This window comes from Phoca vitulina, unplaced genomic scaffold, assembly GCF_004348235.1.
Source record: "Phoca vitulina isolate PV1807 unplaced genomic scaffold, GSC_HSeal_1.0 scaffold1, whole genome shotgun sequence".
In the NCBI taxonomy this organism is placed as follows: Eukaryota; Metazoa; Chordata; class Mammalia; order Carnivora; family Phocidae; genus Phoca; species Phoca vitulina.
The window spans coordinates 50,117,601-50,130,870 of NW_022589704.1; the positions used below are offsets into that span (position 1 = coordinate 50,117,601).

At 35.8% G+C, this 13,270-nt stretch overlaps 1 protein-coding gene across 4 annotated transcripts in view; it reads right to left on the bottom strand.

Annotated features, from left to right (window-relative positions):
* Window positions 1-13,270, bottom strand: part of DNAJC10 (DnaJ heat shock protein family (Hsp40) member C10) — a 54,707-nt gene that overhangs the window by 11,898 nt on the left and 29,539 nt on the right. For 3 of the 4 annotated variants that reach the window (XM_032406832.1, XM_032406863.1, XM_032406843.1), the window contains 4 exons: window positions 13,115-13,228; window positions 10,421-10,535; window positions 1,991-2,118; window positions 1,562-1,678 (listed from right to left, as the gene is read on the bottom strand). In XM_032406832.1, the coding sequence (XP_032262723.1) occupies window positions 1,562-1,678; window positions 1,991-2,118; window positions 10,421-10,535; window positions 13,115-13,228 (474 nt within the window). The remainder of the gene's footprint in view (window positions 1-1,561; window positions 1,679-1,990; window positions 2,119-10,420; window positions 10,536-13,114; window positions 13,229-13,270) is intronic. The other variant, XM_032406854.1, reaches the window with a different exon arrangement.

The window sequence follows — 13,270 nt, forward strand, 5'->3', positions numbered from 1 at the left end:
ACTTGCTATTGTCAGATTTCTAAATTTTTGTTCATTTGATGATGGATTAATTTGATGGACTGTTGTAATTTGTACTTTCTTGATGGCTAGCTAGTGAAGTGCAAGATTTTTTATGTTTGTTGGATTTCTTTTTCTAAAAAAAATGTTTCAACTTGCTCATTTTATCTATATAAAAAAACTGACCTGTAGTCAAATATTCTGGCAGTAAGGTTTTCTGTCAGTTACATGTGCTGTAAATAGTCTGTTGTCTTAACTTCATAGTGTCTTTTTCTTTGGCAATAGTTTTATCATTTAATATAGTCAAAATCATTCACATTAATTTTTACCTTGTGTGTGTGGACTGAGTAATTCTTCCTCACACAGATGCCATAAAGATTTCACTCTACATTTATTTGTTTTTAAAACCTATCATTTTCTTTTTCTTCTCCCCCATTTTTCTTTTTCTTTTTAAAAATGTTTGCTTTTATAAAATATTTAAAATACACACGAAAGCAGACAGCAATAAACTTGCATGTACTCTTGTAGCTACAATAATCATCCACTCATGGGCACACTTAATTCATTTATACTCCCTCCCAACTCTACTCCTACACCAAGATTATTTTAAAGCAAATTCCAGATGATTTATCATTTCACCCACATTTCAGTACATTTAAAATATAAGGATTTTCCCCCAAGTGTAACTACACTGTCATTTTTACACCTAAAAATGAACAATTCCTGATAATTATCAGATACCCTGTCAGTGTTCAAATTTCCCCAATTATTGCTTGCTCACTTTTTTGCAGTTGGCTTGGCATCCAAACGAGACCTAAACATTGCAATGATACGTCTTTTGAGTCTCTTTCATCTCTTTTCCCACCTTTCAGTGTATCTGAATACCAGTAAATTAGGTATTTGTCCTGTAAGATCCTCTATATACTGGGACTTGCAGATTTCATGCCCATGGTGTCACTTAACATGTTCCTCTGATTCCCTACATACGGACAGATCTCAAGGTGTGATATCTGATTCAGGTTTCAGAGACTTGTTCCAAGAATATTTTATAGGTGGTATTATATACTTTCATGACAAGATATATAATTCCTAGTTATTCCTGGAACTGAAGAATGAATATTTTATGAATTAACCTAAGAAAATATTTTTATGTAAACAAAGGTTGAAAAAAACTTGTTCATTTTTAAAATTTCCATCTACTAACCATACTTGGGAGACAATTATGAGGAAAACCTGAGACTCAAACTACAGACTGCCAAAAGGTAATATTGAGTCAAAAATTATAAAGATTTTAAATAATGGAAAAATCATGTATTTTATCAAGTAAACAAAATATTTTCCCCAGTTTGATAAGACCATGTTTATATTCAACTATTTATGTTGTCTATTCATGGTTTAATTCAATCATAATTTTATATCATTTTTTGAAATATTTGTTGAAATTATTTCATTAAATAATTTACTACTCTAAACATAGATGTACATCTGAAATAGAGATCTTTGTCAGTGTAACTTAAGAACTATTTTACAGAAGTATTAATTAGAACAAGTATTTTATACATACCATGTTACAGAGTCCCTCGTGAACTGTACAATCTAGTGTACCAAACTTAAGCTGACCGTAAAGATGTTTTGATGCTTTTCGTAACTCTGGCAATAAAGCTCGACACGGTGGGCACCACTATGAAAGAAAAAATATTCACAAGCACTGAGCTAAATGAAACAAAAAAACCCCACATTTCTGCAACAAGCAATATATACTAAGTAAGATAAACCATACTTAGGGACAAATCTTATGCGCGCGTGTGTGTGTCTATTTAATTCTTGGAGGGGCAAGTACATCCCCGCTCTCCTGGAAGCAATATGTGATAGGGGCCAAAACTCAGTAACACAATTTTGGTACTCATGGTTCAAGACTATCTAGAAAATGTCTTTTTGCTATGATAAGAGAAAATGTGACAACAGTGAAATTTGACAGATAAAAATTACTTACTGGGGCAAAAAAATCAACAAGCCATGGTTCCTTGTCATTGGCAGGAAAATTTTGAGGTCCAAGTGTGGTAACATGAGAATTAACACTTTCTTTGGCAAAGGCAAGTATATCATATAGAATCTTCTTTCCTTTGAAATTGAATAAAAGAAAAATTAAAATCCACATTCTGCCTTTCTATCCATAGAAACATTTCAAAGTTTTTATACTTCAGATATTAAAGAAATGAAGACAAACTTATTGAACACACTGATTTCGGTGAGGGTCTAGTGTTCTGTATACTATAGATAAATAGGTTTGCTCTGCCAGGAGCACCTTTCTTTGCAATGCTCCTTCATCCTTAGAGGCAGAGTAACCACTTTTTTTGCAGTATTTGTGTTTATGCTTACCTGAACTACTACTGTGGCCCAACTACTAAATCTATTTCTTCAAACTCAACTTCCCTTATGAATTCAAAACCTGTATTACCAACTGCCCAGTGAAAATACTCACATGGATGTCATACAAACATTTCAAATATATTAAAATTGGAGTTGAGCTATTTCCCCCCGAACTTGCTCCTTTTCTCACCTTCCCTATCTTGGCAATGGCATAGTCACCCACTAGGTGGATGAACATAGTGAGAACTTAAAGAATTAAGGAATAAAGAAATAAAATATCTAAAAAATGAGTCAGAGCCAAAGAACACAATAACTGACACTAAAAACACACTAGAGGGAATCAACAGCAGATTAGAAGCAGCATAACGGACCAGATGGATCTGGAAGCCAGAGTTGAGGAAATCCCCCAGGCAGAACAGCAAAAAGAAAAGAGAATAAAAAATGAGCATAGGTTAGGTTAAAGGGCCTCTAGGACAGCATCAAGTGTCCTAATATTGACATTACAGAAGGTTCAGAAGGAGAAGAAAGAGAATAAAAGGCAGAAAACTTGGAGGAAATCAGAGCTGAAAACCTTCCCTAATGGGGGAAGGAAGCAGACCCACAGATTTAGGAAGCACAGAGAAGACCAAACAAGAACTCAAGTAAATTCACACCCAGACACATTTTTAAAATGTCTGAACTAAAGAGAAAAGAGAAAATCTGAAAAAGCAGCAAGAGCCGTGCCAACTAGTTAAACACAAGGGCACCCCCATATGATTATAAGCTGGTTTTTCAGCAGAAACATAGCAGGCCAGAAGAGGGTGGCAGGATATATTCAAAGTGCTGAAAGGAAAAATTCTACAACCAAGAATATCCCACCCGACACAGTTCTCATTCAGAATTGAAGGAGAGATGGTTTCCCAGGCAAACAAAAGTTAAAGGAGTTCATCACCACTAAACCAGCCTTAAATGTTATAGAGACTTCTTCAAGCAGAAAAGGCCATAGTTAGAAGAAAGTTATGAAAGAAAAAAAAAAATCACTGGTAATGGCAAACATTGGTAAACATGTAGATAATGTAGTGGATCCACCACTTATAAGGCTAGTATGAAGGTTAAAGAGAAAAGTAGTAAAATCTGTATCTACAATAATTAGTTATGGGATACACAAAAAGATGTAAAATAGGATGCCAAAAAAAGTCAGCAGGAGAGTAAAACACCGTGCTTTTAAGATGCATTCAAACCTAAGTGACACTCAACTAAAAAGACTACTATATACCTGGTTGTTATATATGAGCCTAATGGTAACCAAAAACCTATAACAGATGCACAAAAAATAAAGAGAAAGAAATCCAAATATAACACTAAACAAAGTCGTCAAATCACAAGAGAAGAAAGGAACAGAGAGGAACTACAAAACCAGAAAATAATGAAGAAAATGGCAATACATACCTATCATCAGTAAGTACTTTTAAGTGTAAATGGATCAAATGCTCCAAACAAAAGACAGAGGGTAGCTGAAAGGATAACAAAAGCAAACAAAACCAAACCCCCTCTATAGGCTACCTATATCACTTCAGATGTAAGGACATACACAGACAAAGTGAAGGGATGATAAAAGATATTCCATGCAAATGGAAACAAAAAGAAAAATAGACTAGCAATACTTAGACAAAACAGACTTTACAACAAAGACTGTAATAAGAGACAAAGAAGGACATTACATAATGATAAAGGGATCAATTCAACAAGAGGAAATAATTATAAAAATCTATAAATATCGGGGCGCCTAGGTGGCTCAGTCGTTAAGCGTCTGCCTTCGGCTCAGGTCATGATCCCAGGGTCCTGGGATCGAGCCCCGCATCGGGCTCCCTGCTCCGCGGGAAGCCTGCTTCTCTCCCTCTCCCACTCCCCCTGCTTGTGTTCCCTCTCTCGCTGTGTTTCTCTCTGTCAAATAAATAAATAAAATCTTTAAAAAAAAAAAAAAAATCTATAAATATCAACATAGGAGCACCTAATATGTAGAGCAAGTATTAACTGACATAATGGGAGAAAGTGACAGTAATACAATAACACCTCACATACATCAATGGATGACAGATCATCCAGACAGAAAATCAACGAAACAGTAACCTTCAAGGACATATTAGACCAGTTTGACTTAATAGATATATACAGTACATTCTTTTCAAAAACAGAATACATGTTCTTTTCAGGGGCACATGGAACACTCTCCAAGATAATCATGTTAGGCCACAAAACAAGTCTCAATAAATTTAAGAAGACTGAAATCATACCAAGCATTTTTTTCTGACCCAATAGTATAAAACTAGAAACTAAAACAAAACTGGAAAAAACCACAAACACATCAAAGCTAAACATGTTCCTAACAATCAATGAGTTGATGAAGAAATGAAAGAAGAAAACAAAAAAAATACCTTATGACAAATAAAAATCAAACACAATGTTCCAAAATCTATGGGACCCACCAAAAGCAGTTTTAAGAGGCAAGTTTAGGGGCACCTGGGTGGCTCAGTGGGTTAAGTGTCTGCCTTCAGCTCAGGTCATCACCCCAACTGAGCTCAGCATCTGGCTCCCTGCTCAGTGGGCAGTCTGCTTCTCCCTCTGCCTCTGCCCCCACTCGTGTTCTCTCTCTCGCTCCCTCACTCTCTCAAATAAATAAATAAATAAAATCTTTAAAAAAAAATAAGAGGCAAGTTTATAGAGATACAGGCCTACCTCAGGAAACAAATCTCAATCTAACCTTACATCTTAAAGGAACTAGAAAAAGAAGAAATAAAGTCCCAAGTTAATAGAAGGAAAAAATAAAAATCAGAGCAGAAATGAATGACTCTCTACTCAAAAACTAATAGAACAAATCAACTCAGTAAAGTAACAGGATACAAAATTAATATACCAAAATCTGTGTTCTTTTTTTTTTGAGGGCAGGGAGGGGCAGAGGGAAAGGGAGAGGGAGAATCTTAAGCAGGCTCCACACCCAGCGTTGAGCGTGATGTGGGGCTCAATCTCACAACCCTGAGATCATGACCTGAGCTGAAATCAAAAGTCAGATGCTTAACCGACTGAGCCACCCAGGCACCCCAAGAGCTGGACACTTAACCGACTGAGCCACCCAGGTTCCTCAGTCTGTGCTATTTCTATAATATCAAACTATCAGAGAAATTATGAAAACAATCCCATTTAGAATTGCATCAAAAAGGATAAAATACTTAGGAATAAATGTAACCAAGGAGATAAAAGACCTGTACTCCAAAAATTACAAGACATTGTTGAAGAAACTGAAGAGGACACAAATAAATAGAAAGATATACAGTCTTCATAGATTGGAAGGATTAATGTTATTAAAATGTCTATATGATCTCTAAAAATCTACATATTCAATGCGATCCCTATGAAAACATCAATGGCATTTTTTTTTTAACAGAGTTAGAACAAATTATCTTAAAATTTGTATGGAACCACAAAAGACCATGAAGAATCAAAGCAACCATGAAAAAAGAGAACAAAGCCAGAGGTATTGTGCTCCCTGATTTCAAGATACACTATAAAGCTATAATAATCAAAACACATAGTATTGGCACAAAAACAGACACACAGATCAATGGAACAGAATAGAGAGCCAGAATAGAGAGAAATAAACCCATACTTATATGGTCAATCTGTGACAAAGGAGGTAAGAACATACAATGGGGAAAAGACAGTCTCTTCAATAAATGGTACTGGGAAGACTAGAGCTACATGCAAAAGAATGAAACCGGACCACTTTCTTGTACCATATACAAAAATCAATTCAAAATATATTACAGACCTAAATATAAGACCTGAAACCATGACTCCTAAAAGAAAACACAGGCAGAAAACTCTTGGACATCTGTCTTACCAATATCTAAAAAACAAAATGAATGAAGAAGCAAAACAAAATAGAACAGACTCATAAATACAGAGAACAAACTGGTGATTGCCAGAGGAGAGGGAGGTGGGAGGAAGGGTGAAACAGTTAAGGGGATTAAGAGGTACAAACTTCCAGTTACAAATAAGTCACAGGGGTGTAAAGTAGAGCACAGGGAACAGAGTTACTAATAATGTAACAACTTGATATGATGACAGATGGTAACTAAACATCATGGTGATCATGGTGATCTGTATATATACACTGATCAGATCATTCTGATCTGATCAATGTATATATAAAAGGGAATTATTATATAATATACCTGAAACTAATACTGTATTCCAATTATACTTCAATGAAAAAAATTTAAAAATACTTAAAGAAATCAGGAAAGTCAAGGCAGAAAAGTGACGTGAGACTGTCAATTTTACCAAAGGATAACAGAGTAAATGAAGGAGATGATGAACTGGAAATAAAGCAGCAAACACAGAGGGGAGGGTAATCGGAATTATTTCAGAGATAAAAAAGAATAGAACTCCATTATTAAAACGTGGTCATTTTTAGCACTTTCAGGAGACAGTACAGTTTAGTGCTGCTATAATCTTAGGCTTTGGAGTCAGACCTGTTTGGATACAAAAATCTACCTTGACTAGTTACTAGTTGTTGATCATAGGCAAATAATTATCCTGAGCCACTGTTTTCTCCCTTGGTGGGCTGTTGTGAAGATAAAAACAGAAAGGGAAATGTAGTGAAGCCTTTAGAAAAACATCTGAATTGTAGAAAGTACTAAATAAACAGGAGTTACTGTTAGGTTCATCTTGCCAAGACTTTGCTCACATAATTCCTTCAGCTTAGCCTCACTTCTTGCTTTTCTCTATTCGCTTTGAGAAACTGAGCATTCAAATGTTACCTCAATTCAAATATCATCTCTGGATCTAAACTACACATAAGTCTCTTTATTTGATCTTATAATTTATACATACTGGCCATTACAATGTTTTTCACATTGTCTTATGATCTCCTTCTATCAACCCCACCAGATGATATTTAAAAAATTTTTTTTAAAGATTTTATTTATTTATTCATGAGAGACAGAGAGAGAGGCAGAGGGAGAAGCAGACTCCCCGCTGAGCAGGGAGCCCAATGAGGGACTTGATCCCAGGATCCCGGGATCACGACCCGAGCTGAAGGCAGACACTTAACCAACTGAGCCACCCAGGCGCCCTGATATTTTAAATGTCTCGAGAGAACTTTGCATTCCTAAGCACATAACATCAGTCAATATCTGTTACTCACTTAGCTGTGTTATAGTTAGTAGTTTGTGTGTTTCTTTTGCTACATTTGACCTTTTTCAGGACAGGGACTATGAGGTATCCCAAATCCTCATAATTGCAACTGTACTTACATGAATGCAGAGCTAAAGTCCCATCACAAGCTGAAATGTAAAAATGTAATTATAAATTCAAGAGAGATAAAAGTAGCCATAGAAATATTTAATAGTCTAGGGGCGCCTGGGTGGCTCAGTCGTTAAGCGTCTGCCTTCGGCTCAGGTCATGATCCCAGGGTCCTGGGATCGAGCCCCACATCGGGCTAACCTGCTAGGCGGGAAGCCTGCTTCTCCCTCTCCCACTCCCCCTGCTTGTGTTCCCTCTCTCACTGTGTCTCTCTCTGTCAAATAAATAAATAAAATCTTAAAAAAATATATTTAATAGTCTAGTGGGGGAAAAATCTGGAAAATGCCCATGGCTGAGATGCTACTTTGGTACAGTGGAAATGGAAACTATAGGTGTTGCTTACTTTTATTAATAAGACCCCTAAATTTTGCACTAACCTGTCACTAGCATTCTTGCTGAAACACTAATCAAAACCGCAGAAAAAAGTTATTTTAAAAAGAAAAGAGAATAAAATAACTAAATATAATTCAAAAAATCTTTCTCCAAAAGAAACCTATTTACTAATAAAAGCAAAGTTATTTACAGTAAGTATATTTATATAAAACAAAGTAAAAAGAACCACAAAAGACCCCAAATAGCCAAAGTGATCTTGAAAAAGAAGAACAAATCTAGGTATCATGCTCCCTGACTTCAAGATACAGGACAAAGCTATAGTAAACACGACAGCATGGTATGGCATAAAAACAGACACTTCAGTCAATGGGACAGAATAGAGACCCCAGAAATAAACCCATGCTTACATGGTCTAATTAATCTTTGACAAAGGAGGCAAGATTATACAATGGGGAAAAGAGAGTCTCCTCAGTAAATGGCGCTAGGAAAACTGGTCAGCTACATGCGGAAGAATGAAATTCAACCACTTTCTTACACCATACACAAAAATAAACTCAAAAGGTATCAAAGATCTAAAGGTGAAACCTGAAACCAAAGAAGTCCTATAAGAAAATATAGGCAGTAATCTCTGACATTGGCCTTAGTAACAATTTTTCTAGACCTGTCTTCTCAGGCAAGGGAAACAAAAGCAAAAATAAACTATCAGGACTACACCAAAATAAAAAAATTTTGCACAGTGAAGGAAACAATCAACAAAAAGAAATGGCAACCTACTGAATGGGAGAAGTGATTTTCAAATGATACATTTTTTTTTTTTAAACTTTATATATAGGGATAGAGAGAGTGCATGCGAGATGGGGGGTTAGGGGCTGAGGGAGAGGGAAAGAGTATCTTTTTTTTTTTTTTATATTTATTTTACTTATTTATTTTTAAAATTTTTATTTATTTGTCAGAGAGGGAGAGAGAGTGAGCACACAAGCAGGGGAAAGGGGCAGGCAGAGGGAGAAACAGGCTCCCTGCCAAGCAAGGAGCCTGATGCGGAACTTGATCCCAGGACCCTGGGATCATGACCTGAGCCGAAGGCAGAGGCTTAACCAACTGAGCCACACAGGCGCCCCAGATTTATTTATTTTAGAGAGAGAGAGAGTGCGTGAGCGCTGAGCAAGCAGGGGGAGGGGCAGAGGGAGAAAATCTTCAAGCAGACTCCCCGCTGAGCATGGAGCCCAACGAGGGACTCAATCTCACAACCTATGAGAACATGACCTAAGCCAAAACCAGGAGTCAGACACCCAACTGAGCCACCTAGGTGCCCCGAGAGGGAGAGAGAATTTTAAGCAGGCTCCATGCTCAGTGCAGAGCCCAACCCGGGGCTGGATCTCATGACCCTGAGATCATGACCTGAGTTGAAATTAAGAGTCGGACACTTAAGTTACTGAGACACCCAGGTGCCCCTCAAATGATACATCTAATATCATCAGGGAAAAGCAAATCAAAACCACAATGAGATATCACCTTATACCTATCAGAACACCTAATAACAAAAAGACAAATAGCCAGAGTTGGCAACGATGTAGAAAAAAAGAACCCTCATGTACTGTTGATGGGAATATAAATTGGTGTAGCCACTGTGGAAAACAGTAGAGAGGTTCTCCAAAAAATTAAAAATGCCATACAATCCAGTAATTCCACTATTGAGTATTTACCCAAAGAAAACAAAAACACTAATTTAAAAAGATATATGCACCCCGTGTTTATTGCAGCATAATTTACAACAGCCAAGATATGGAAGCAACACAAGTGTCCACTGATAGAGGGATAAAGAAGATGTGCGTATGTACACAGACATACACATACACACAAATGGAGTATTGTTACTCAGCCATGAAACAGAATAAGATCTTGCCATTTGTGACAATATGGATGGACCTAGAATATATGATGCTAAGTGAAATAAGTCTGAGAAGACAAATATCATATGATTTCACTTATATGTGGAATCTAAAAAACAAAACAAAGTAGAAACAGACTCATAAATACAGAGAACTGGTGGTTACTTAGGGGAAAGCGAGGGCAGGATGGGCAAAATGGGTGAAATGGCATGGGAGTTACAGGCTTCCAGCTATGGAATGAATAAGTCATGGAGATGAAAGGTACAGCATAGGAATATAGTCAATGGTACTGTGATCGATGCTAACTACACCTGTATGAGCACAGCATAACATACAAAGTTGTGGAATCACTACTTCACACCTGAAACTAATATAACAGTGTCAACTACATGTCAATTAAAGAATTTAAAAAAACAAGGTAAAAAGTACATTTAAAAAACTGCTATTTGAAAATAAATATATATTTTTATCATTTTCTCCCTTCTTACCATGATGGATTTCATATTCTTTGGTTCCTTGTCCTTTAAATACTGCTAGACATGGCTGAAACACATACAGATTACTACAGATGTCTGGTGCAGAGGAACAGTCAAACTTACCAACCTAAAGTAGAAAATTCAAACTGATGAAAACAAAATCATATGCATTCATTTTTTTAAATATTCATAAAGGAATGACATTGCTCTAACAGTTTCTAAACAGAAGTTAACTGGCCATGAAAATAAAAGATAGAAATAATTAATTTACATTTAACACTGAAACTCAATTTTAGTTAAGGGAAAAAAAAAAAAAAAAAGCCTTTTAGAAAGTTCAAAAACCTGAGAAAATTTTCCAGAAAATAGGAAGTTGTTTAAGAAATCCACTCTTTGGGGCGCCTGGGTGGCTCAGGCAGTTAAGCGTCTGCCTTCAGCTCAGGTCATGATTCCAAGGTCTTGGGATCAAGCCCCTCATTGGGCTCCCTGCTCCACAGGGGGCCTGCTGCTCCCCCTCCTGTGCTTTCTCTCAAATAAGTAAATAAAATCTTTAAAAAAAGTTCAAGAAATCCACTCTTCTAAAAATATAGGGAATATTTATATAAGCTTGGAATGGAGGAGAGAGAAAACGTTTTCAGACCCTAAAAGCAGAAATAATAAAACAAAGCCTGACAATTTCATACACTGTAAGGGAAACAGCATAAAGAATACTAAGAGGGAAATAATAAACCAAGAAAAAATATCTGAGGATTTCAGAGGATCCACTAAGAAATAAAAGATAAATGTCCTATCAGAAGAGAGAAAATGGGCCAGAGACAGAAAATAGAGAAAAATCATGATTTGTTAATAATCACAAAAAAACTTTTTCAACCCCACTAGGAAGCAAATAAGTGAAAATGAATATTATTAACATATCACTTTTAGCTTATTAGAATGGTTATTAAAAAAATGGTAATACCATGGCTGGCACAGGTGTGGAGAAATGGTTACTGACATGTTGTAAGAATATAAAATGATATAACCATTCTGGAGGACACTGGTAATGAGGACAATTTAAGAAAAAACAACCTTGGTTAAAAAAATTCTTCATATTGCATTTTTAGAGTATGTATTCTTGATATAAAAAATAATGCAAATGATGTTAGTAAAAGAGGATTTGTTAAACAACTATGGTGTAACCATATAGTGAAATACTACCTAGACTTTAGGGAGGATGATATCTCTAGGATGATAATATCTATATCCTATGTGTTTAGTAATGTATTTAACATATTTATATATATGTATATATTTATCATCATCTCTGAAGACCAGGTAGTGCTTCATATACATATATATATCTACATATATACATATTCATATACACAACACACATATATATACACACATACACAAACTAGCATATAAGAAAATATATGATATTGTCAAATGGATAATTCTACACAAGAGAATACAGCAGATCCCCCCTTATCAGTGGTTTCACTTTCCACAGTTTTGGTTCCCACTGGTCCACCTGTAGTCCAGAAGTATATGATTCTCTTTCTCGGGCACTCTCAGGTCAGTAGTAGTTAAACACCACGTTACAGTGCCTACGTCATTCAGCTCACTTCATCTCATCATGCAGGCATTTTACCATCTCATATCAATTTACAAGGGTGAGTACGGTGCAGTATAGTAAGAGACCATTCTCACATAACTTTCATTATAGTATATTATTGCAATTATCCATTTTATTATTATTGTTAATCTTTTACTGGACCTAATTTATGAATTAAACTCTATTATGGATATGTATGTATAGGAAAAAAACAAGTATATATAGAGTTTGGTACTATCTGTGGTTTCAGGCATCCACTGGGGGCCTTAGAACATTTCCCCTGCAGAAAAAAGGGACTACTGTATAGTGAATCCATTTTTTGGGGTTTTTCTTTTTGTTTTTAAAGACTGATTTATTTTAGGGGGAGAGAGAGAGAGACAGAGAGAGGGCGAGAGCAAGAGCGGGGAGAGGGGCAGAGAGAGAGGGCAAGAGCAACTCAGACTTCACACTAAGGGCAGAGCCAGACGTGGGGCTCAATCTCATGACCCTGAGATCAAGACCTGAGCCGAAACCAAGAGTCGGACACTTAACCGATTGCCCCACCCAGGCGCCCCTATAGTGAATCCATTTTTATTAAAAAATTCATAAATAAAGTTACAGGTATGTCTGTTATAATGGCCATTACAATATGCATTTATGTACACACATATCCCTATGCCCACATACTAAAACATATGCAGAAAAAGTTTGAAAAATTACACAGTAAATTTATAGTAGGGCTATTAACAGTGGTGAAAATATTAAGTATTTTAATTCGTTTTTGTGCTTATTTATATATCCTAATTTTTAAACTACGAGTACAAATTATTTACATAAATAAGAATTTTAAAAAGGGAAAGATATTTTTCTATGGTATGTCATTCCAGAAAACTGTCTGATACAGATATATCAGATGGCAGCTACTAAAGAGAAATAAAAGTTAACTGTTTTCAGATATCACTGTAGATTTTTAATAGAAAAACAAAATCACAACAAAAAAACAAAAGCACTTAGGGGTTTCTTAACCTAGAATTTCAAATAAGCATTTTTATGTTACCTAAAATATAATTTTATATATTAAATTAATAAGAAAGCACACTAGCAGAAGGCTAGGCAGAATGCATTTTTCTTACTTGAATATGTTCATTTTTAAGTAGAGTTTTTAGTTTCTTCAACTCAGGATCATTGGAATTTTCATGTTTTCCAAAATTAAAAAATATGAGCCACCGATGATGAGCCAACCGATCCTTAGAAGTGATAAAAATAATGTCAGAATCAAGAAATTCTAA